Source organism: Anolis carolinensis, chromosome 6, assembly GCF_035594765.1.
Source record: "Anolis carolinensis isolate JA03-04 chromosome 6, rAnoCar3.1.pri, whole genome shotgun sequence".
NCBI lineage: Eukaryota > Metazoa > Chordata > Lepidosauria > Squamata > Dactyloidae > Anolis > Anolis carolinensis.
Window position 1 is genome coordinate 23,811,740 of NC_085846.1, and position 26,886 is coordinate 23,838,625.

The window sequence follows — 26,886 nt, forward strand, 5'->3', positions numbered from 1 at the left end:
CTGATGGAGATGATGAGTGTTGTAATCCAATTCATATGAAGGGCAGTAGGCTTCGTAAGGCAGTCATACTCAAGAGAGGAAATCAGATGGAGGCCTTAGATGTGGGAGCACACTGTTTGTGCCACTATGGGAACAACCACTTAGCACATACTGTAAATGAAGGTGTAATTTTGCTTTGGTATCTTATCTTTTGTAATGTAGCCATTCAACTTGTACTGTATATTTCCTGTGAGCATCAAATGCTTTGGTGATATGGGTAAACTACAAATTTGTGTGTGTTTGTGCCTTCAAGTCACTTGTTGACTTATGGCAACTCCATGGCGATCCTAGTGTTTTCTTAGGCAAGGAATACTCGGAGGTCATTTTTGCAGTGGTATAAAGTTTCATAGTCCAGAGCTCACTTTACTGCTGAGTTTCTCAATCTGTGGGTCCCCAGATGTTTTGGCCTTCAACTACCAGAAATTCTAACAACTGGTAAACCAGCTGGGATTTCTGGGAGTTGTAGGCCAAAACATCTGGGGACCCACAGGTTGAGAACTACGGCTTTACTGAATTGTTGCTGTGGTTTGCCTTCCTTTTTGTTTTCTGTGATTTATGGTGAAATTTAAGATTTTCTAAGGCTCAGAGTGTGTGAATTGCCCAAGGTCATCCAGTGGTTTTTTCATGGCTGAGCAGGAATTCAAACTCTGGTATCCAGATCCACTGAACTCATCACTGAAGCCTCTAGAATAGTGGTTCTCAACCTGTGGGTCCCCAGGCGTTTTGGTCTATAACTCCCAGAAATCCCAGCCAAATTACCAGCTGTTAGGATTTCTGCGAGTTGAAGGCCAAAACTTCTGGGGACCCACAGGTAGAGAACCACCGCTCTAGGAGCTGAATAAACTCCTGTTGATAAACTCTACAAGTTAGCTGGCATTGCCCCTCCTGACGTGTGACCGGAAGTTGCTGCTAACTGTGAGAGAAATAAGGTTGAACATTGTGAAAGCCATCCACTGCATGACTATCAGCCTCCTCCCACCAGACTCAAATCAAGGAAGGGCTTCATAAGAACCACCACTCCTCTTGATGTTCCTCCAGCAGCAGCAAGGGTGTCCCTCTGGGCAGCTAAACCTGGCAATTCCAACTGGATGGCCCCCCTCGAGGGTCTTCCTCCTGGGGCAAACCAAGAATGGGCAACTTGGAAGTCCCTGAACAGACTCAGAAGCGGAGTGGGCAGATCTAAAGACAACTTGGCGAGGTGGCATTACCTGGAGGAATCCTCCACCTTGTGTGACTGTGGAGCAGAACAAACAACTCCGCATATGTATGCTTGCCCACAATGTCCTGCCTCATGCACAGAGGAGGAGTTGTTTAAAGCTACGGACAATGCGGTTGCTGTTGCCCGCTTTTGGTCTAAAACTATTTAGTTGTTTGTGATTTCCTCTATTTTTTTCATCATTTTTAAAATGTATTTGTTATGCAATGCTTTTGACACGAAATAAATAAATAAGGAGCTGAATCCTTTTGCAGGATATTAAGTTTTGTGAAGAAGTATTGGTGAAGGATCATGTCCCAAGCAAAGACATTATACCAGTAACTTTTGTTGATTCCTTCTAATTATCTTGCTTATTATAGTTCAGTGGTTTTCAACCTGTGGGCCACGGCCCAGCAGTGGGCCATGAGAACGAAAATTCAATCCATGAACCTCCTTCCTCTTTATTTTATTTTATTTCCACTCCTTTCCGCAGAGCTGACTTGGTGTCTTCATTTCTAAGCCTCTTCCTGGGGTTATTTGGGGTGCTGATTCAGAAAATGTTCTGTATCAGAAACCAAAGTTGATGTAGTCTATCCAATATCATTTTCTGGATCAGCACCCCAAATAACCAAACTGAATCTATAGTTGACCAAAAATCGATTTGTAACCCTTTTGCTACTAATGTTGGAGAGTGCTCCCTGGTCAAAATGGTCCGTGGTCAAGTGGTCCGTGGTCAAGTGGGCCCTGGGCAAAAAAAGGTTGGGAACCACTGCTATAGTTAATTCCTTTTGTGAAGGGCATATGATGCTGATACAACCATGCCTGAAAAGGATTTCTTGTTCTTATGATATTTAGATGCATACATATACACCTTCAAGTTGCTTGTTGTCTTATACAAGCTCTATGAATTTTATAGGGTTTTCTTAGTCAAGGACTGTCCAAAGGTGGTTTTGCCAGTCCTTTAGTCTGAAATTGAGCTGACAGCACCTGGTATTTGGTGGTGGTCCTCGTTCAGAGTACTAACCAGGTCTCACTTTACGTAGCTTCTAAGATCAGATGAGATCTGGTGCCTTTCGGGTATTTAGGATGGCATGATCTGAGAAATAAACTGAGTAGGACCATGTTCTCATCTAACCTTGTATAGATCTCTCAGTTTGGGAATATGTTTCAATAATAATAATAATAATAATAATAATAATAATTGTGCGGTTTTCTGGCATTGTGTATTTCTGCCGCTTCTGTGACTGTTCATTTGGGGTTTGATGATTCTGTAGCCCACTTGTCAATGGATGTCCAGAATCAGCAGCATCCACCGCGGTCCTTTTTATCCTGGGCGACGACCGAGCCAGTATAGACTTCGTTTGGGTTTGTTTCTCCATAATGCTAATGGGTTAGGTGCTCTTAGTTCTGCTCCTCAGCTGAGGCCTCTCTGGCTTGGTTGGACCTACCGGTAGTTACACTACCGCCAGCACAGCCCTCAGTCATCATTGGAGCAGTTAAGCCCCCCCCCCCCACGTCAAGGTGGCACCTGCGGGGGGGGGGGTGGCTCCCCGTCGGGGAATCGAACCCCGGTCTCTCGTGTGACAGGCGGGGATACTTACCACTATATGAACACGCAAAGATACTGTGGGACTTCCGAATCCAGACTGACAAAGTTCTGGAACACAACACACCAGACATCACAGTTGTGGAAAAGAACAAGGTTTGGATCATTGATGTTGCCATCCCAGGTGACAGTCGCATTGAAGAAAAACAACAGGAAAAACTCAGCCGCTATCAGGACCTCAAGATTGAACTTCAAAGACTCTGGCAGAAACCAGTGCAGGTGGTCCCAGTGGTGATGGGCACACTGGGTGCCGTGCCAAAAGATCTCAGCCGGCATTTGGAAACAATAGACATTGACAAAATTACGATCTGCCAACTGCAAAAGGCCACCTTACTGGGATCTGCACGCATCATCCGAAAATACATCACACAGTCCTAGACACTTGTGAAGTATTCGACTTGTGATTTTGTGAAACGAAATCCAGCATATCTATCTTGTTTGCTGTGTCATACAACGTCGTTGTGTCAATAATAATAATAATAATAATAATAATAATAACTTCTTGTATCCTACCCCATCTCTCCGAGGGGACTCGGGGTGGCTTACATAGTGACCAGCCCAGCTATATACACTAAAATAATAACAACGTAAAATACATTCCAATTACAACAAATTAATACATCAGAACTATAAAATCGCAACATCACATAATAAAATCCTAGCCAGTAGCCAAGGGGACCACAATGGCGATTCCCCCTGCATCTTGATTTAGTTCTGTTCCAGTTCAGGGTAGAAAGCCACAAAACATTGTGTACTGCCTTATTGATTTATTTAAAGCATATATCTCTCACCTGTCAATCTGCCAGGAGCCCCAAGGCAATATACAATGGATATGAATTACCTGCTCAAATCTGAATGGAAAAATGTGACCATAAAGGTGGCCTGTAGCTTAAGTGACATCTCTAGCTTCCTTTTCCTTTTCTCAGCTGAGTTTTGGATCATTTTTCTTGGTACAGTAGAGTCTCACTTATCCAACACTCGCTTATCCAACGTTCTGGATTATCCAACGCATTTTTGTAGTCAATGTTTTCAATACATCGTGATATTTTGGTGCTAAATTCATAAACACAGTAATTACTGCATAGCATTACTGCATATGGAACTACTTTTTCTGTCAAATTTGTTGTATAACATGATGTTTTGGTGCTTAATTTGTAAAATCATAACCTAATTTGATGTTTAATAGGCTTTTCCTTAATCTCTCCTTGTTATCCAACGTATTCGCTTATCCAACATTCTGCCGGCCCGTTTATGTTGGATAAGTGAGACTCTACTGTAGTTGATTTTTCTGGAGATGGTTTTGTCACCATTTTGTAAGGCAAGCCTTGTGTGCATCTAAAAATACATACCTAACATGAAAGCACCTTTTTTGCTGCTCTCACTCGAGTGCGATGGTATAGTGGAGGCAGAAACTACAGACATTTTGAATAATACATGTTCCATTTTTGTCCTTAAAAAGAGCCCCCAAAGTGCCTTGCATAAAACTACACAGCAATAACAAGGAGAACAAAGTAAAATTGGAAAGCATAATCAACAAGGAAAAATAAAAAATATTTATTGAAAGTTAGATATTAGGTCATGCGGAATTCTGGTAGTGATATTGATGGTTCTATTAGTATATGTGTGATATCCCTACTCCTGGTTGGTTTGTTTGTCTATCAGAAATTCATCGGATGGATTGACTGGATTCATGATATAGATATATGTTTCTGGCTGCTGTTGCAAATCTCTGTAGTTTGCTTTGTGGCAGTATCTTGATGATGAAGTAAACTGCAAAATGGCCCCATCTTTCCAGAAAATACCTTATCCATTTTATGATACCCTTCATTTCTCCCCTGGAAGGAAGAGACCATGCACAGAATCTAGTAAGCGGAATAAAGGTCTCATTGAAATCAGTGGGACAAATCAGGTGTGCCAGCTTAAACTCCATTGGAAGTAATTGCAACTGACTGAGTTTGGATTCTGTATGTATTGTTGGACCCAAAGTAGTGTAAATGCAAAGGTGTCTGCTGAGGGAGAATTATACCCTGGATTTGATGTGTTAATAGAAAAGCCCTGGGATTTGGGAGGAGAGACTCCAGCTGGAGATAGAAATTAGTGGGGAATTTCAGCAGAGGTAGCTTAGGTGAATAGAGCTCTACTTTTGGGGAAATGCAACAGGGAGAATAGGGAAGGGTATGCCATTGTGCAAATATGTAATTTGACACAATCCATACATCTTTCCTTTTTTTCAGTTCCTTCAACCCCAGCAATAATCAGATAATATTTATGTATGTATGTATGTATGTATGTTCCAAGTTTCAAATGCATAACTCATGGGCATCATTTTAATGATACCCAAATGAAAGGCATCATTTTAATGGATACTTATTTGGCTATGAAATGCTGTGGAAGAATACTGGAAGATGGCTCCATGTTTTGTCCACATCTGCAATAAACCTGAGTTACTGTAACATTTTGAAAATAGAGTATCTAACCATCCATGGCTTGCCTAATAACAAGAGGTAGAACTCCAGCATACAATAAATACAATCATATCCATGACAGTATCTTAAGCTGTTGAAGTTTTCCTGAGCCATCACACATTTGCACCTGATTTGGATTTAAGAACAAAAACCACATATTTGTAGCACACAGTGACAAATACACATCTGTGCCTACAAATACGAGCTAAATATACTAGTCATGTGCATACAATGGTTAATGGGAGTATCAACATTTTATGGTATGTTCCACATGAGTCCACATAACTCATTCAGATAGTAGAGCACATGCAGTAATACAATCCTGTATGTTTTTTCAATTTGGGACTTTAATAATAATAATCATCATCATCATCATTTATATCTCACTTTTTCTCTCCACAAAGAAGACTCAAAGCAGCTTACATTAAAAGCATTTCAATACAATTTAAAATATAAAAATATACAAACATTAAAAGAGAATTAAATTTCAATAGTGTTACAAATTCACAGTTAAAACCCATAAAAACTTATTTAAAATGTATTGAGAGCTAAAACCACAGCACTCCCTGACTTCATCTTAAAAATCTTCTTCTTTGAAAGCCTACCTGGATAAAATGTTTTAGCCTCCTGCTGGAAGAACATCGGAGGATAGTTGTGAGTAGAAAACAGGAAGAAGATCCATGAATCTCATTCGAAGAAAAGTGAAAAACAAATATAACTAGAGTAGTAGCAGCAGCTGTAATTACAGCTACTAATACTACTACTAATTTTATCATAAAACCTTACATTTAACAAGAAATATAAAACTCAGCATGAGAAACAAGGTGCAAAAGAGAAGAAAGGGTTAAAAATAAATGAATATTAAAATTCTGAACTCTATAGAAACAAAAGAAATTTGGGAGCAAGTATGAGACATCATATGGCAGGTGTATAAATCAGTGTACCATTGTGTGTCATGTATATCTTTCAAGGTAATGGTAATGGAACTCCACCAGACCAATGTTTCTGTCACCATGTGATTTTGTTTATGCTCCACTGAGCTGCTGCTCATTGTGAGGCACATGTCAAGTCCATTGTTAATAGCAATAGATCAATACAATGCAAACTTGGCATCATAATGCAAAGTTGCGATGTAAACATGGCATTATTCAGAGCCAATAAAATACTCAAAAACTGTGGGTCATTTGGCCATATGAATGGAAAGAACCAAAGTTAATGATAAGCAAACTTAAAGAAAGTCATTTCTAGATGATCTTTAGTACAGACAGTGATTGTTGCCTCAACAAATTTATGTCTGGTTTTATAGGCCTCAGCAATGAATAAAACTTCTGCTCTTGATGTACTTATTTTATCAACCAACCATCCTTTGCCTATTCAAACCATAAGCACAGATATAAAATAGGTGATACATGGTTCGGCAGCACTACACGAGAAAAGGACCTTGAGTTTGTAGCTGATCATAAATTCAACATGAACCTGCAATGTGATGCTACAGCAAAAGAGGTGCATGCTGTTTTAGCCTGCATTAATAGAAACAAGTCCTGTTATATTCATACTCAGGATTGATGTTTCCTCCCATTTGACTTTCTAAGAGGAATGGCTGAGGACAAGCATCGCCTAAAGGGACTTCTTTGCTGTCTGGCTCAAGGTTAGAAGGCAATTATGGAACCATTTCCTTTTGTTCCAGGCTTGATATTACAGTAGAGTCTCACTTATCCAAGCTAAATGGGCCGGCAGAAGCTTGGATAAGCCAATAACTTGGATAATAACGAGGGATTAAGGAAAAGCCTATTAAACATCAAATTAGGTTATGATTTTACAAATTAAGCACCAAAACTTCATGTTATACAACAAATTTGACAGAAAAAGTAGTTCAATACGCAGTAATGTTATGTTGTAATTACTGTATTTATGAATTTAGCACCAAAATATCACAATATATTGAAAACATTGACTATAAAAATGGCTTGGATTATCCAGAGGCTTGGATAAGCGAGGCTTGGATAAGTGAGACTCTACTGTATGTTTAAAAGAGTTGGTGCATCTCTTGGCATCCCTTTTTGTGACCACATTTTGCTTGATGCTTACAGGCGACTCAAATAGTTGACTCTTGCTGGAACTGAAGAAATGTGAAATCATAGCTGGCAGAGTAAGTTATAGCTTAAGTCGTGAGGGTGGAACCTGGGCAAAAGGACACAACAATGTTAGTTACTGGCCTTTTTCTCATAGAATCTCTATCTTTGAAAGATGAATGATCATGTCCATCTGAGAAGGCCTCCTCTATAGCATTACTTGCAGAAGTTCTCCATAAACACTTTCATTTATCTGCCGAATACCACATGCAAACATATTTTGCAAACACTTTTCATTTATTTATTAAAGCGAGTTAGGCACAGCTGTTACCGTGAGTGTGTGTGTGTAAAACATTGTGTTGCTATGCAAACTGGAGTTCTCATTTTTCGCCCTTCTTTTTGCTACCACTTGCATTAATTATGTCTAGCTTAATGTTTGATTATTGAGGCTTAGGTTTGCCTAGAAAAAGGTTTCACCTTTTTTCCTAGAAGTATTTGTTCCTTTTTCTCCATTTGCAGAGTAGACAGGGTTTGGTTCTAAATCCTTAATAGGGAAAGCAAGGTATTTGCTGCTTTGCTTTCCTTGTTCTAAGGTCAGTTAGCTTGCTTGTTTGCTTTCTCCATCCCCTCCCTAATGTGGCTTGTTTGCTCTGCAGCACATTTTGTTTATTCCAAGTCTTCTGTTTGTGACCTGGATTTCATGGATTGATGAAGGGGATATGTGAGCTAAATGGGTTCTGAGAACAGTAGGAAGAAGGAATTTATATTGGCTTTATCTCTAAAGCCAACAGGACTACTACTTGCAAATGTGTGGCCAGAAGTACAAGTTCTTGGGGGAATCTTTCTCCCTGAATTTTCAGAATGAAAGGAATGAAATACAAACATCAGAGAGAGCAGTAGCTTTAACATCCCTGCTAATTCCCATCTTCGAGGGTCACTGGCTCATTCAGTTTCAGTCAAAGACTGCAGGCATCCATCTTGCCTGTCTGCTTGTCTGCATCACACTAGCACACGCTACTGCAAGGCTAAGGAAAGGCTGCATTAGTATTCAGGGCATCCTTTTCTCCTATCCATCCCCTGAATCATCTTCCCCTATCCCACGCCACCCCCAGCTTCCTGTTTGGATTAAGAACAGGTTGTTCATTCAGCTGTGCAGGGCCCCTCACTCGCATACAAATGACACTGCGTCTATGAGTCGGTTACTCACAACTGCAGAGGGTTCATTCAGCAAAGACACCTGCTGCAGTGCTGGAATGAGCAATGTTGACAGTAGAAGGGGAGGAAGAAGAGTCAGAAGCACTTCTGATGCAGTCTCTTCTTATGTCGCGTTCCTTTTTTTGTCTGCTCCCCCTCTTATCAATTTCAAAAAGATCATATTGTCTTTTCAAGGTCAGATCTTTTTAATTGTTATATGAGATGAATCTGTCCAGATGTGTACGTGGACCTGATATCTACAAAGAATGCTGTAATGTAAAGAGAGAGGCCCAAATTTTGGAAGGTTTGCTACTACTCTACTGCTCTGCATTTGGGCATCTGTCTGGATAAGCCTTAAAAAAACAGACTAGGCTTAAGAATTCCAACTGTTTGAAAGGCATAATTTTAATGGATACTTATTTGACTATGAAATGTCATGGAAGAACACTGGAAGATGACTCCATGTTTTGTCCACATCTGCATTAAAGGATTGTATTATTACATATGCTCTACTATCTGAATGAGTTATGTGGAGTTTATTGTTATGTTGTCATTATGCTTAATTTTCTAATAATTCATTTTCATTGTTTTTAAAAGACCACATTTGAGGAATGCCTCAATGTTTTCAAAATCCTGGCTATATTTAACAACAAACAAAATACTCATGAACATATGTAGAGTACCTTTCTTTAACTAAGATTTAATCATAGTATGGAAGAAGTCTGGAAGTCACACACTCCAAATGGCAGTAGTTGACTCTTTATGAAGCATATCTATGAGACAACATGTTGCTCAAAACATTTTCCAACCCCAGGATTCCCTGGGATTGATACCAACATCTCTTTTCCAGCATTGTTCTTTAAAACCTTCTATTAAAGCAAAAATGCAAATAAGGTGTGGGCAAAGCACATCTTGTTTTAGAGCAGGCATGGGCTAACTTCAGCTCTCCAGGTGTTTTAGACTTCAACTCCCACAATTCCTAACAGCCTACCGGCTGTTGAGATTTGTGGAAATTGAAGTCCAAAACAATTGGAGGACCGAAGTTTGCCCATGCCTGTTTTAGAGACAAATTATATTTCCCAGATGCATAATTCTATTTTTGGGGGAATCCAGGTTTTTTTTTAATGAGACAAAAATATTTGCTCCTTATGCGGCCACAAAAACATTATTGAATCCTGCATGATTTCCATCCTTGTTTTATTGTATGATTTTTTTCAAGATGAATCCAAGTATTGATTAGCTTTTTGTTTGTTGTTATTGGTTGCATAGCTGGCCCCTGGAAGTTCTTTCTGTTCTCTCTTTCCTTTCTCATGTATTGCAGAAAGAATTTGCTTAATTTCCCAGTTGCTGAGCTCTAACTTGTATAGCTTGTTCTTAACAAACCTCCAGACGCAAGCAACAGAACATGAACCTTTTGAACTGTGACAAAAGTGAGATTGAAGAGAAGTTTGTTCAGTCATATACCTGTAAGGCAAGTTCTTCCTCCGTATAATCAGTTTGTCCTTTATGGTGCAATGCTAGGAGAGGCAAGGGAAGGTCATCTGAATGACCATTAGATCAAAAACACTGTAAACTGGGGTCTGCAATTCCTGCAGCTGAGCCAGAATTGAAGATAAAGGAAATCGATTTTTGCGTCAAATTATCTTAGCCAAACGGGGTCATCTCAATGTTTTACGCACTGGGCTTATTTTGGATGTCATAGTGTCAACAGTTATTAGGGTAAACTGATTGAGGCCAAGTCAGATGTGTATTGTGAAAGTTCTAGTATGACTTCTCTCGCTGTCTCTTACCATTATTTCTTCATAAAAAAATTATCTGATTTGCAGTCCTCCATTTGAGCCCTTACTATCCATATACATCTAGCTCTGCTTTCTTGTTCCTTTAAGTTTTGATTTTCTTTCCTCATAGCCTTACAGGTTGTCAACTTGTGTAAAAAAAAGTAACTTTTCCATGCCCTGGGCTAGTTTGTCCCAGTAGATCCTTGCCTCTTTGGCCCCTTCTACACAGCTGTATAAAATCCACATTGAACTGGATTATATGGTAGTGCGACCTAAAATAATCTAGTTCAAAGAAGATATTGTGGATTATCTGCTTTGATATAATGGGTTATATGGCTGTGTGGAAGGGCCCCTTGTTACTTTTACTACTACTTATTTTGTTGTTCTTTGACCCTGGGCCCAGTTCAGCACCATTACCCAAACTCCTGCTCCTTCTCCCTGCATGGTTTGATATCATAATAAAATAAGTTTTGGTGGCAAAGAAGGAAGAGTATGTTTGTTCACAGAGCAGAAATATTCATGAACAACATAGATCTCCTTCCCATCTTGTCTCCGCATTTGTGTAGTATTTCTGCATTACCACTGAGCAAAGTACTGACATGTGGATTGCAACCAGAGTATGGATGGGAAATACATGGCCCCTGAGAAGTTAATCCATGGTAACTGTCATTCCCCATAGTTGCTTTCTTAATTAGTATTGATGGGAGTTGTAGTCCAGCAACATGTGTTGGACACACGTTCCTGCCCTAAGGAAAGGTTCTATCGCATTTAGATTTCTTCAGTGATTTTCACTGCATATAATCATGTGTGTCCAGAAATTTTAATCAGGAAATCAACCCGAAAACCCTGGGTTGACTCATCCATGGATCAGTGTAACTACTGTACCTTGTCAAAAATAGACACCATCTCCTTCTCTGAGGCCCCTTCTCCACTGCCATATAAAATATCTATTTTGAACTGGGTTATATGGCAGTGTAGACTCAGATAATAGAGTTCAAAACAGATAATGCGGATTATCTGATTAGATGATCTGGATTATATGGCAGTGTAGAAGGGGCCAGAGTAGAGTTGCAAAAGGTGAGAGACGTGTACTTCCTGAAAGAACCAAAAAGAGGCACTTTGCTCTCTGTACCACAGTGCCATTTCGGACTTTTTTTGAATGCTTGGGTTGGGAATATGGCAGCGGGGCAGCTAACCCCCTAAGGAGGCACTAGTATTTTCCCTTTCTGTTGCATTCCCCTTGACTTATTCGCAGTTCATAATTTTGACCTTAAAATCTTGACTTATAAATGAGATCAACTTATACATTCGTGATATTGAAAGGCAAGAATGAAAAGTGGTTCTTTTGTGAACTTTGTGCTTCTTCCTGTTTGCAGAATGGAGAGAAATCAGAGTACTGAACCTCACAAACTGTCGGGTGTCATTCAACAGAGCTCATCATCTGAGCCCCAGCACTTTCATTTTAAAAATTCAGCACTATTCCCTAGTAGTTTTCAGGACATCTTCAACTCGATGTGGTGGTATACAACTGTAATAAATTATTGATGGTCTACTCTACATGGTCCTGCCTTGAAAGCCGAACCAGCCTTGCATGTCTGTGTAGGAATCTATTTTATAATGAACTTGGTGATTGAGTTGTTGATGGTTGTTTCATGAGACATGATAGATAGAATTATAAGCTCTTAAAGAATACCGTGAACTTTTTTGGTTTTACTTGAGAGAAGTGGTGATTTAGCGTCACTTAGCACTGTGTCACAAATACTAATGTTAAATTAATATGGTAATGAAGAAAGCCAGTATGGTGTAGTGGTTTGAATGTTGAACAACAAATCCCCACTAAGATACCAAACTCACTGGATAACCTTAGGCCAATCACATTCTCTCAGCCTCAGAGGAAGTCTAAAGACAAAACACCCTCAGAACAACTCTTGCCAAGAAAACCCCATGAAAGATTCACTTTAGAGTCACCACAAGTAGGAAATGACTTAAAGGTACACCACAACAACAACACATTAATATTTTAACAGCTGCCCTTGAGGAAGATTCTTATCAAAGTACATTGAGCATTAAAATATGCACTCTAGGAATAGCATTCTCATTGAGAACTAATAGATTGCCTTTCTTTTTATTTATTTTTTAAACTCCCAATGCTCTCCCCCCTTCTTCTAAGCTAGGAAAAATAAATATTTTAAAAAATAAGAGAATAAGCAGTCATTATCCCTATGTTTTCTTTTTCTCTGCTGCTTGCTCCATTCTGCCTTCCTCACCTCTCAGTTGACTGCCACTGTTTCTTCCTCCCCCTTCTTTCTGCGAACAGCTGTTGTTTGGCTTCCTCTATATTTAGTTGCTGATTTCTTTGTCGTCTTTGTCAGCTCCCCATGCTTATAATTACAACAGAACCAGGAGTGGGTGGAGGGCAGAGGATTTGTGTAGCTAAATAGTTTGTCAGCTGCTTCTGCAATGCTTGTCCTCATTGCTGCAGTGCTGCTGGGTTCATCTTTTTCTGGGTCCAGGTGAAATAGTTTGGGGGTGGTGATGGTGGGCTGGGGCTGTGCATGCATGCACTCACAAGTACACATGTGTGTCTTAATAAAAACAGCACATGCTTTTCTACAACAGACTGCAAGGCGTGAAAGCAGAGGATACGCATCTGATGAGTCACCAAAGGCCTTGTTCATTCACAGTGTGCCAAAACGGATGCAAATGACTCAGATCTGGTGCCTGGAAGAAAAGAATGGTGGTGTTGGCAGCAATGATGATGGTGATTTGGGGAGTGCAGAAGGGTTTGCTACTAGCCAGGATGGCTATATAGCATCTCCTTTTATGAGAGGCAGTATGCAGCTTAGTTCCAGCTATTGAAGAACCCAAATACAAGTGAGCTTTTGTTAGGAATTGTGGGAGTTGAAGTACAAAACACCTGGAGGGCCTACGTTTTTCCATGACTGGTCTAGACACTGTGCTAGCAGAATGCTTGAACCGATAGGTCTTTGGTCTGCCCTATCAAGACACTTCTTAAATTCTTCTTTCTGTATGAGAGAGATTTGAAAATGCTGTTGGCTGCATTCTCCCCAGTTACCCATCAGGTGATGTGGCTTTTTTCTAAAACCAGACACGGTAAGGCCTGAAATTTATACCATTTGTCTGATAATCCTTTCTTTATAATCTCAAGGCTAAAGCGCAAAATGAGCTCAGGCTTGCCAGGGACATAAAAAACAACAAAAAAGTCTTTTTTGCTTACGTTGGTAGAAAAAGGAAGAACAAGGAGGCGATAGGGCCACTGCGAGGAGAAGATGGGGTGATGGTGACAAGGGACAGGGAAAAGGCAGAACTACTTAATGCCTTCTTTGCCTAGGTCTTCTCACAAAAAGAAAGCCATCTTTAACCTCAGCAACATGGAATGGACGAAGGATTGGGGGAAATCCAACCCCAAATAGGGAAACAAGTTGTCCAGGAACACCTGGCCTCTCTAAACGAATTCAAGTCCCCAGGGCCAGATCAGCTACATCCAAGGGTATTGAAGAAACTAGCAGAAGTTATTTCAGAACCATTCGCAATTATCTTCGAGAGTTCTTGGAGAACGGGAGAAGTCCCAGCAGATTGGAGGAGGGTGAATGTGATCCCTATCTTCAAGAAGGGGAAAAAGAACGACCCAAACAATTACCGTCCGGTCAGCTTCACATTGATACCAGGCAAGATTCTGGAAAAGATCATTAAGGAAGTGGTCTGCAAACACTTAGAAACAGATGCAGTCATTGCTAATAGTCAACACGGATTTACCAAAAACAAGTCATGCCAGACTAATCTGATCTCTTTTTTCGACAGAGTTACGGGTTGGGTCGATACAGGGAATGCCGTGGATGTAGCGTACCTAGATTTCAGTAAGGCCTTCGACAAAGTCCCCCACGACCTTCTGGCAAACAAACTAGTAAAATGTGGGCTAGACAAAACTACGGTTAGGTGGATCTGTAATTGGCTAAGCGAACGAACCCAAAGGGTGCTCACCAATGCATTGTCTTCATCATGGAAGGAAGTGACAAGTGGAGTGCCACAGGGCTCCGTCCTGGGCCCGGTTCTGTTCAACATCTTTATTAACGACTTAGACGAAGGGTTAGAAGGCACGATCATCAAGTTTGCAGACGACACCAAACTGGGAGGGATAGCTAACACTCCAGAAGACAGGAGTAGAATTCAAAATGATCTTGACAGACTAGAGAGATGGGCCGAAACTAGCAAAATGAAGTTTAACAGGGACGAATGAAGATATTTCACTTCGGCAGAAAAAATGGAATGCAAAGATACAGAATGGGGGACGCCTGGCTTGACAGCAGTATGTGCGAAAAAGACCTTGGAGTCCTTGTGGACAAGTTAAACATGAACCAACAATGTGATGCGGCAGCTAAAAAAGCCAACGGGATTCTGGCCTGCATAAATAGTGGTATAGCATCTAGATCCAGGGAAGTCTTGCTCCCCATCCAAAGTTGAATGGGTTGTGCTAGTGCAGATGCATACCAAAGCTGAGCTGTGTTGTGGCAATTCATTGGTTGGATGATTAAAGATTGAAGTAATTCTAATGTTATTATTAGAAAAATGAAATATTTTGAAGGAAATGATGGGTGAAGATATCTGTTGAATGTTGTCTTTGTTGTTAACTTGTCTCCATCCCACTCTCAGCTTAGAAAGATTCATTTTTGAAGTGCATTTCCCAGAAGTCACTACATTGACTGGGGGATTCAGGGAGCAGAAGTGAAAAAGTCACCTTTCCATGCTCTTCATTGTCCCCACAATGACACCCAGTCATTATGGACACCCAGTCCATAATGAAGACCTCAGAGGCTGCGTCCTAAACTCAGATGTAGCAGTAGAAGTAACTAGAGGACTCCCCAGTAAGAAAACCAGCTGACATATCTTCTCTCCCTACCTAAACCTTTATCTTAATATCATCTTTAGCAAGTTCTGTATGTGATAAGGCTCACCTAGTGGCCCACTTTATACAGTACAGTCCTCTGGAGTTTTTGATTTTGAAGGCTCTCTTTACCAAATTTAGTTTCAAGTCAAAGCATAATTAGAAGGGAAAGCTATACGGATGGTCCTTTATGTCACCCATCAGCTATTAGTATATGGATCACAGGATTACAGGTGTGCCTCAACTTACAAAGTAGATCAGTTAACCATGAAAAATGTTCTCATTTCCCTTTTCTCTAGAAAATACTTATGTGTTTGGGTTGCTTCAATTAAAGCTCACAGTGGTCTACATGTGTATATCAGTCTAAGGTGATGCAATAGTGACTTGTACCATTTCAGCATACAGTTGGAGATGCAATTTTGCAATGTTCTTCTATACTGAAAAACAATTTTGCAATGAAAAACAAATAAACAGTGACTAGTATATCAAGCTGAACTAGTTAGCCTGCTCTTTTTTGCCTAATTTTTAACATGCAAGGCATTGTTCATTCCAAAGAGCATATAAGAATGTGATAGGACATCATTTTGCTGCATGTTAGTCCGAGGACTGAATTCCATGATTTGAAAAATAAAAATATGGAGATTGGTCTGTGATAAATATGACACCTATCATTTTTACAGAACCCCAAAGATCAGGAATGTGTTTTAAAAAGCTCAAAGATTTAAAGCTCAAAGATGTGTGAACTTTGTAATATGTAATACTTGGCCATGGAAACCCACTCGGTGATCCTGACTAAGTCATACCCTCATATCCCCAGAATAAGGCAAACACAACCCCCTGTGAATAAGTCTTGCCAAGAAATAACCACAGGTCCATCTACACTGTCAAATGAATGCAGTTTGGCACCACTAACTTCCACTGCTCAAAAGCTATAGTTTTACAAGGCCTTTAGCCTTTTCTGCCAAATAGTGCTGGTGCCTCACCAGACAACTTCCATGAATCCACAACATTGAACGATGATAGTTAAAATAGTATTATGCTGCATTTATTCTACAGTGTAGTTACACCCCATGATGGGTACAGTCATAATGGGCAGCAGTGATTGTGTCGGCCTCCTGAGCCAAAGATTGTGTATCTTCTAGGCATTAATTTTACCTGGCTACAGTTGGCAAATCTTAGCATTTTAGTAAGAATCACACTCAGTACAGGCTAGAAGCCTAATGTCTGTATGCATGTGGTTTAAGAAGAAGGGACCTTGCACTCTTTTGTTAAAGGGGGAAGGTCATAGATTTATTATAAAGTACATGTTCTCCATCCTGAAAACCTCAGGAAAAAAACAAAACAAAACACCAGCCTCTCTGGAACTTAGGCAGGCAAAATATCTTCATGTGACTATGGCATTGCCAATCAGAATAGCCTATACTGGGCTAGATGGACCAATGCTCTGAGAGGATTAGGCAGATTCATTGGGAACGTGGGCTCCATGCTACAAAAATGGTTGCAATTATTGCTGTTTTCTTGTTGACAACAAAATCAGACAAAAACATGAAGAATCTTTATGAATTTTCCATGACGTCAGAGTAGGCTAATCAATGGCATGGGAGGGTTCACAACTGACATTGTTGTTTGGCCGTGTTGCACATAAAAGTGATAGTGCCATTGGAATGTATCCCTGAGAATCTACCATGCAAACAGGGGTGTTACTAATCTCTGCTGAACTTGTCCTTAGAAATACTATCACTACCACCATCATGAACTCAGCACCCCACTTCATTGCAGAGATTGTACCATTTCAATCACAGTTCCTCTTCTTTCCCTCCAGCTGTGGACTTGAAGCCAGTACTTCCTGTGGTTATGCAGAGCTCTTGCAACAGCAGCAGCAGTAGCAGCCCGGTGGACTTGCGGATGGATGCCCGGCCCAGTGTGCCTACCATAGACCCAGCCGCCCGGGAACAGCAGCTGCAGCAGGAACTACTGGCCCTGAAACAGCAGCAGCAATTGCAGAAGCAGCTGCTCTTTGCTGAGTTTCAGAAGCAGCACGAACATCTAACGCGGCAACATGAAGTCCAGTTGCAGAAGCACCTCAAGGTAATTTATTTATTTATTTACATCACTTTTACCCCGCCTTTCTCTCCGAGGAGACTCAAAGCGGCTTACAGTAAATAGGCAAAAATTCAATGCCTAAAAACAATGTAAAAACAACAGTTCATATAAAACAGATACCATTACAAAATAAAGTCACATTATATAAAATTTTAAGAATGTCCAAGATTTTGAATTTGGAGGTGAATTTGTGAATCTGTCTTCTCCAAAGTCACACAGTTCATACATTTCACACAGTACATTCAGTTGTGATGCTGCAGCTCTCCAAGCTCCCAGTCCTGGTGAGATCCTTTTAACTTGAGGGGTTTGGGATGGGATTGATCTTTCAGTGTGCTTGCACTCCACCAAGTGCAATTCTGTGCAAGTACTACCCGCAAGCCCCCATAGAAAGCAGTTTCCTAGTAGCAGAGTACACCCTGTGAGTATTTAGTGGCTGGCGGAGGGTGAGGAGGTGGCATGCAGGTCTATTTAGCTACAGTTATACAGTTAGGAGAAGAAAGTAGACATTGCTTTCTCAGATCTCCAACAAGTATGGGAAGAAGATAGCTATTAACAGCAAGGCTGTCCACTAAATGCCAGTGTGGACCAACTTTGGTGCTTACAAAGTGTCTTCAGTAGATAAGTCATGCAAGAAAATATTGAATCTCTCCAACTTGTGCTAGCTAACATTACTAACAATATTTTAGCCTATGCATGCAAAACACGTGCTTTGCCACTGACTAACAATTCCCTTCATGTACTGAAAATCTAGTCCTATCTGTGTTTTTTGCAGGTTTTTTTTTTTTTAAAAAAAATCCCCCACTATTACCTAAAGCAACTGCTGTGCACTTATGTGCAGTTGAGCAGGACTTCTAGGATCTGTTTTGTACAAAAGTCAACTAGATTTCTTTTAAAAAAGCAAGCAAGAGAAGAAGCCTTTTTGTATTTTGTCTATCATGCAATTGAAGAGTGAGGGAAGATGCTGCTAAGGAGGAGGAACCCCTAACCTACCGGTTCAAATTTCTGGGGGGAAAAACTCCGCACATCTTAATCTGTTGGAATGTGTTTAGTTTTGGATATCTACATAGACACTTTCCCTTGCAGTGGTGTCAGCTCACCCCCCCCCCCCTTTTCTCTCTGCAGCAACAGCAAGAGATACTGGCAGCAAAACGACAACAAGAATTGGAGCAGCAACGCAAGCGAGAACAACAGCGGCAAGAAGAGCTGGAGAAACAGCGTCTGGAGCAGCAGCTACTTATCTTGCGCAACAAGGAGAAAAGCAAAGAGAGTAATGCATTTTTCTTTCCATTGTAGTTAGATTTTTGATATCTTTTCTTGGGAAGGGAGCTGGAGTAGGCCTGAATGTGACACTCTGCCATCTCAAAAAATAAGACCAAAGAAGCAGCAGCAGCAGTTGATGATGATGTTACATTGTGCAGTTGAAATAACCCTAACCAGCATAGGTAAACCATTTTGAAATGGCCGTTAGCTTTCTAGCTTTAGCTCACACACTGCCACATTTCTTAGGAATTGTTCATTAAACACATCTGTCATCACCTGTTTCTGAACTATATCAATAAGAATCTTTCCATTGATGTCCTTAAATATTTGGAGTGCTCAAGCTTCATTTAGGAAACATTGAAATAAACTTGATTGAAGCTAACATTTATGCTGTAAGTTTGCCTGTTGATAAATGTGTTTTAAAGATTCTGCTTTATCTGAAATACCATATTAATAATTTGAATTTAATACTAATAATAATAATAATAATAATAATAATAATAATAATAATAAACTTTATTTATACCCCGCCACCATCTCCCCAACAGGGACTCGGGGCAGCTTACATGGGGTCATGCCCAGAACAATACAATATAACAGAATATAAATAGAACAACAAATCATAACACATTGAACAATACAATAAATGATAATATACACTACATAACGCAATTTGAGTGGTTCATAAGAATTATGTCTGGCTTCAGATAGTGTCATAACTTCTACACCAATCAATAATTAAAGAAACAGATAAGGAGGACAATAAAATTAAGATAGTGTTGAGGAACATTTCAATATGATAACTACAAAAACTGTCTTGAATGGGTGGAGTGTTATTTTTCCAATCACATGCTTAATTGATTTCAAGCAGATTAGAAACGAGTAGCTTATAATGTGGGATAAGAGACTAGATTGTCCATAATGCAATCCATAGATTACATAGATTATGTGTGAAAAAGATCTTGGAGTCCTCATGGACAACAAGTTAAACATGAGCCAACAATGTCATATGTCAGCTAAAAAAGCCAATGGGATTTTGGCCTGCATAACTAGGAGTATAGTGTCTAGATCCAGAGAAAACATGCTTACTCCTCTATTCTGCCTTGGTCAGACCACACCTGGAATGCTGTGTCCAGTTCTGGGCACCGCAATTGAAGGGAGATGTTGATAGGCTGGAATGTGTCCAGAGAAAGGTGACTAAAATGATTGAGGGTCTGAAGAACAAGCCCTACGAGGAGCGGCTTAAAGAGCTGGCCATGTTTAGCCTGCAGAAGAGAAGGCAGAAGGCTGAGAGGAAACATGATAGCCAGGACACAGAACAACAGCTTCAAACTACAGGAAAAGAGATTCCACCTGAACAGTAGGAAGAACTTCCTAACTGTGTGAGCTGTTCAGCAGTGGAACTTTCTGCCCCGGAGTGTGATGGAGGCTCCTTCTTTGGAGGCTTTTGAACAAAGGCTGGATGGCCATCTGTCGGGGATGTTTTGAATTTGATTTTCCTGCTTCTTGGCAGTGGGTTGGACTGGATGGCCCATGAGGTCTCTTCCAATTCTATGACTCTATGATTACTGCATGCTAGGAAATTGTGTGATGGGCAGTCTCATAGTGATAAGGTCACATGCTGTGCCCTCTGGCAGGAAAGAGGAGGGCAGTGTATGTATGTGAGATGCCTTAGGGGTTAAGAAAGCCCTTTCTCATCAGAAGACAATGTTTTCCTGTGTTGGTTCAGCCTTTGGCCTGGCTCAGATATAATAGTCATGGTCCAATAAGCTTAGTGCGGTTTATTGGCGCAAGAACAGTGAATATGTTCTCAGGCTTCTTCCTCCTTTCCCTGATGTGCGGTAATTGACATTTCCAGTTTGCTAAAATATAATGTCCCATTGTATCCAAACTGGGAAACTCTGGTTTAGCCTTTGATTACATATAAGGATGATAAACCAGGATGGCTTTTTGGTCAGAGATTAAACCACAGCTCAAGACTCAGTTTAATTGAAAAATACAGATGTGGTATATTGGATCAGGACAGTTGAGCCTTCATGTTTTTTCCACCAGGGTTTTTCTGTATTTTCCCAGGTGCCATTGCCAGCACTGAAGTGAAGCTGAAACTTCAGGAATTCCTTCTCAGCAAGTCAAAGGAACTGGCTTCAGCAGGCGGCTTGAACCATTCCCTCCCTCAGCACTCCAAATGCTGGTAGGTACTGCCATTGGCTCAAGCAAATATGGGTGGAGCTCTCCAGATATTTTCGACATTAACCAGTCCTGTAAGTAGTCAGAAATTATGAAAGTTACAGTGAAAAAGATCTGGAAGTCTCACTTGACTTGTCTGGGACAGGATGAGGATCTAGGTAATGCTACAGATGTAATGATTGCAACTCTGAGGAAAACACTATGTTAGAAGGTCATTAATTCATATTGTTATTTAGTGTACACCTGGGCAGTGCAGAAGAGCACCAAATAATTAGTAGCTGTTCCTCTTTTGCTAAAACCAGACTTTTAAAAAAAGAAATAATCTTTTGCATGCAGCCTCAGATAATGATAATCATTATCATTAGATGTGATACTGTTATTGAATACATTCACATTTCCCCGTATTGCTTAAAATAGAATTTTTAGCATGCCTGACTTTATTCACACTCAATTCCAGGACATATTTCTTTGCCTGTATATGTGTATTGTCACCAAAGGCACACTATTCTATTTTGGGCAATAGAGAAATGTAGGGGTGCAGGAAGTGTGAGCCACTATGTACTTCCTATTCTGTCCTCAACAGCATTACCCTGGAAGGCGCCAGTACATCCTCATTGTAAATTTTTTAACACTAACAAACAGGGAACTAAATTTCTCAAGAGAATAAGATAATTTCATTTCAGATGGCGTAGCTTAGTTCTTTCCTGGCTGTTTCATATACATCCAGGCCTCCTTTTCTCCACAAAAAGTCTGTTAATATAACTTTATGTCTTGGATTACTGTTCTACAGAGAAAAAATATTGATAGGGAAGTGAATTTAGTGCTGTGTTGGGAAACTCTGAAGCATTCAGAGGAGCACTGTGGAGGAACATAGAGATACGAAAAATAAAATGTTGATTTGTTGATTAAAACCAGCACTTTGTTTTAGAGTTCATTATTTGACTCATTGGGAGGGAAGGCTAGCTCCTTGCTGTTTTTGCATGTCACACAATAAATGAACTTCAGAGCAAAGATTCATAACTTTCAAAATTACTCCCATGACAAGCAAATGAAGAGTTTTCACCATCATGCTATGTATGGTTCGTAAACCAGGGTTCCTCTAGAATCCAATCCCTGATGATATTGAACTGAGCTGTTGAAATCAGTGGGACCAAAATGAGCAAGTTAAGTTGGGTGTCAACTTGACAAAAGTACAAGCCTGAACATTTTGCAGAAATGTTTTATTGGACTAGCTTTTCACAAAAATGCTAAGAAAGCTTGTAATAAATTTAATCTGCTGTGGTTCAAAGTGTTGCAGTGTACAGTTGTAGTTTAGACATAAAGGCCTTTATCTTACAGTCTCTCCATCTCCAACATAGGATTCTACAGCAATCAAGATGACATCATCTTCTATTTGTATTTATCCTGGATTTGTTTTATGATGTCTTCCATCATTTCTTTGCTAGAAAAAAAACCCTGTTAAGGATCAAAAAGTGGAGGATTGTTATTGTGCTTTTTCATTTCTAGTGCCTTCTGTTTCTAAGCACCCCCTATTTAGTGTAGTGATTAATATATTGGCCTGGGATTTGGAAGATCCAGGTTCTTGTCCAGGTGAACACATTAAACGTGCTGGGTTATCTTGGTCCAGTCACTCTTCCTTTGGCCTGACCTATTTCACAAGGTTGAACTGAAGATGAAGTGGGGATGAAAAAAACCATATCAATCACCTTGAGGTCCCATTGGTTGTTTCGTTAACTAGTGACTTTTGTAATTTGTTGTGATGCCACGTAAGAATGTGTAACAATAAAATTCTAGAAGGAGAGAAGCCCAAAGAATGTTTGAAAGAGCAGTTTCTTTGTCTTCCGGGCTCAGTAAACGTGAACATGCAGGATTCTATTGTTGAATATGGGTTAACGGGATTGGAGGACATGACCCAGAAGGTGACGAGGGCCAGATAAGAATATCTTTGTGAAACAGAGGGAAGTGAGGAAGGTGGGGGTAGGGATAATGGTCCATCTGGGATCTGTTCTAAGCTGGATAAATGGATTACAGCTATAAGCACCAAGGCCCAGGAAATTCAGTGGGTAATCAAGAAGGAAGAGGCTACAGGTGGAAGAAGTCAGAGGCCAAATAGGGGTTACAAGAAGCATTGGTTAGGGACAGATGGCCATGGTAACTGGGGAACTGGAGTCTAGAAAAGGTATTTTACTCAAATTTAAGCTTATATTTGGCAGGGCTGGATCTACACATGTACTCCCATAAATCACAATCATTATAGTGAAGATCTAGAGAAGCCATGATTATGAAGCACAAGCAGAACAACAACAAAAACAAAAACAACTTTATACCTTGCCACCACCTCCCAGAAGGACTCAGGGCAGCTTACAGAACTACATACAAGTGCCATAACACATAAAAATAGAAGTAAAATTACATCACATATTAAACAATGACAACGTCAGTTAAGATAAAACAACACATTACAAAAAGGTCCAATTTAAAAATCAATAAAACATAGTACAAATCGCCATAAAAACGAATAATACAGCATTTCAGCCGCAGCCCAATTCAACCATTAAAGTACTAGTGACAATATTAGACTGTTTGGTCCTTAGATTAGCAGATGTCTTAATCATTTCCAAAGGCCTGCCTGAAGAGCCATGTTTTTAGCTCCTTGCAGAAACATTGTAACGTGGGGGTAAGCCTAATATCCCTGGGGAGGGAGTTCCAAACCCGGGGGGGGGGGCACTCTGAGAAGGTCCTCTCTCTCCCCCCCACAAGCCGCACTTGAAATGGAGGCGGGCCTGGGAGGAGGGCCTCCTCAGCAGATCTTAGAGCCCGCACTGGTTCATGGGAGAGATGCAGTCACAAAGATAGGTAGATTTCAGTCTTTTTTTGTGGTAGATTTCAGTCTTTTGAGAAAGTTGGATTCAACCGTAGCTCACTCATTTAGGTCCCATTGATTTCAGTTGCCCAGGTCAATATGATAATAAACCAGGGTTACAGAGGAATCCTGGCTTATGAAGTACGAACAGCATGCTGATGAATGTTCTCCACTTGTCTCCAGTTGCAATGGGAGCAGTTAAATAACTATGAACTTTCAGTCGGTAGTTCATTTTTGTGACATGTGAAAACAGCAGGGAGCCAGATTTCTGGCTTGTTTCCCTCTCAACATGCCAGAGAATTAATTCTAAAACAAACCCTGGATTATTTCTCTGTCTCGTCAGGCAGTGGTAAGCCAGAAAGCTGGGTCCTGCTGGGTTTGCACTTTATACTAAAGCAGACCAAGAATGTAGTCTGTGCTCTCCTGCTGCAAGTGGAAAGGATTACAGTGTATACCCCCAGATCTTGAATTTTTGTGGTATTAAGCACTGCCAATATGTCTAACCTAAGTATGGCTAGCTCCAAATTTTGCCCAGAGTCTCCAATGGTAGGAAGTGCTAATAATATCATAGAAAATATACTGTGTATGTATGTTTAGGGGAGTTGTCTTTTATCAGAGACAGCAAACAGGATTTTAAGATTTGCATTGCGGATAGAGCAAGAAAGTATTTGCAGAGCTATGATATAAATTTGTGTCCTCCTTATTAAGTTTTGTTTTGTTTTTTACCACCGAGAAGCTCTATCTGTTAACTGTATTGCACTTTTAAAAAAGTGAAATGTAGTAAGTTATAACTTGATTGAGGGTAGGAACAGGAGCCGGGCAGTATTTTAGAAACATTCTATGTGTATGTGCTCACATTGGTCTAAGCAAAGGGGAACACACATGCAGGGGCTAAGGGCCATTTCCTCTTCTGCACTTCTTCATAGTCCACAACCCACTATATTCACCGAACAAACAGTGACTTCCACTATGTATTAATGCTTTCCACTTTACTGGGATGAGCAAAACAATAATTAAATGGAATGTTCACCTCCACTGGAAGTGTTCTTATTTTCCCCTCAACTTTTAAAAGGGGGTATTGCAGGGGTCATGGGTTAACAAAAAAAAAAAAAACCATTGTGTCCACAGCATTCCGAACCCTGCTTTCCATCTTGATAATGTGGTCTTTTTCTTCTGTTCTTCTTGTTTCCACAGGGGGGCTCACCATACCTCATTGGACCAGAGTTCCCCTCCCCAGACAGGAAGCCCGGGAACACCACCCTCTTGCAAACTACCTTTACTCGGCACTTATGATAGCAGAGATGATTTTCCACTCCGGAAAACAGGTAAGCAAACACACACTAATGCTGGGGAAAACAATAAAAACAGGGAGAAATTGATGGATCATGATAAAAAAAATTCAACCCTTTATAGGAAGGAGCCTTCTGGCTTTCAAGTACAACATAAATGGGCCGGCAGAATGTTGGATAAGCGAACATGTTGGATAATGAGAGATTAAGAAAAAGCCTATTAAACATCAAAATAGGTTATGATTTTACAAATTAAGCATCAAAACATCATGTTATACAACAAATTCAACAGAAAAAGTAGTTCATTAACATTAATGCTATGTAGTAATTACTGTATTTATGAGTTTAGCTTCAAAATATCACAATGCATTGAAAACTGACTACAAAAATGTGTTGGATAATCCAGAACGTTGGATAAGTGAGTGTTGGGTAAGTGAGACTCTACTGTATGTTGATTTGAAAAATCCACTTCTCTGTGTGTGTGTGCATTTGAGAGAGTGAGAGAGAGAGAGAGATATCTGAATTGAAGAGTCATGTATATGACAAAGAAATACTCAATTAACCTTAGATTATATAATATGGACAACTAAGATTTTGAACCCAGGACAACCCAGTGAACTGCACTGCAGGTAAGGAGCCTCTTTGATGGCTTCCATGAATTAGGTAAGGGGCTGGGCTGTGGCGCAGGCTGGTGAGCAGCCTGCTGCAATAAATCACTCTGACCGTGAGGTCATGAGTTCGAGGCCAGCCCGTGGCGGGGTGAGCACCCGTCAATTAAAAAAAAAAGCCCCTGCTCGTTGATGACCTAGCAACCCGAAAGATAGTTGCATCTATCAAGTAGGAAATAAGGTACCACTTATAAAGTGGGGAGGCAAATTTAACTAATTTATGACGTTGGAATGAGGAAGTGCCGTCACAGTGGATGAAGAAACAGCTGCTCCCCCCTGTGGTCAGAATCGAACATCCCCTCAAGAGAAGGTTAAATTGCCTCTGTGTCTGTCTCTGTCTCGGTTCTATGTGTATATGGGCATTGAATGTTTGCCCTATATATATATATATATATATATATATATATATATATATATATATATATAATGTGATCCGCCCTAAGTCCCCTTTGGGGTGAAAAGGGCGGAATATAAATATTGTAAATAAATAAATAAATAAATAAATAAATAAAGGCCAGGGTAAAAGGTATTTGATCCTAAGCTCAAAGACACAATATGTGTAGGTGTGAAGCTGTGGGCTATTTAAGGTCAGTCAGCTTCAGCTACAACCCATCCTTCCACCTTCAGTTCAGTGTGAGCTTTGCTGGTCACTTTGGAGCCAGACAGGAATTTATTCTCATTTACAGTTTCCTTCCCCTCCCCATCCCATACTGTATCTGGGGAACTGATTGGCTAAAGGAGTGTCTGTAAAACAGTTGTCTCTGACAGGTGTTGGGTGAGGGGCGAATATAAGAATTCGATGTACACTTTGGCAGACTTTTGGTGAAGAATAGGCCTCTGGAACTTTAAGTCTGTAGGTCCTGTGATCCAGGGGATTGTGAAAGAGCCTGCCTCTGGGGTAACCTGGAGAGTTTATTCTCTCTTAAAAAGTTCTTTAACTTGGGAGGGAGTGCTCTATGTTTGACTTCCAATAAACAACTAGTGGAGGTGAGCAACCCATAGTATTGGAATGCCCTTGGGGTCAGGTGTTTCACCCAAGGGAGGCTGAGCAGATGGTCACAGATTGATACCTGGCCTCAAGTAGACCTTACCAGGTTTCTCCCCCCTCTTGCTTACTCTCATACATAACTTGGGCCCCTTTTACACTGCCATATAATCTAGATTATCAAAGCATATGCCATAAAATCCAGTTCAAAGCAGATAATCTGGATTTTATATGGCAGTGTAGAAAGAGCTTTCAATTAAACAGGTTCCAGGGCAAATA

General features: G+C 40.3%; 1 protein-coding gene across 6 annotated transcripts in view; it reads left to right on the forward strand.

Annotated features, from left to right (window-relative positions):
- The window catches only part of hdac5 (histone deacetylase 5), a 115,396-nt gene that overhangs the window by 43,719 nt on the left and 44,791 nt on the right, over positions 1–26,886 (forward strand). For 4 of the 6 annotated variants that reach the window (XM_016994632.2, XM_062957401.1, XM_016994630.2 and 1 more), the window contains 4 exons: positions 17,075–17,340; positions 18,478–18,622; positions 20,668–20,806; positions 24,860–24,990. In XM_016994632.2, coding sequence (XP_016850121.1) covers positions 17,075–17,340; positions 18,478–18,622; positions 20,668–20,806; positions 24,860–24,990 — 681 coding nt within the window. The remainder of the gene's footprint in view (positions 1–17,074; positions 17,341–18,477; positions 18,623–20,667; positions 20,807–24,859; positions 24,991–26,886) is intronic. The other 2 variants (XM_008113543.3, XM_008113544.3) reach the window with 1 other exon arrangement.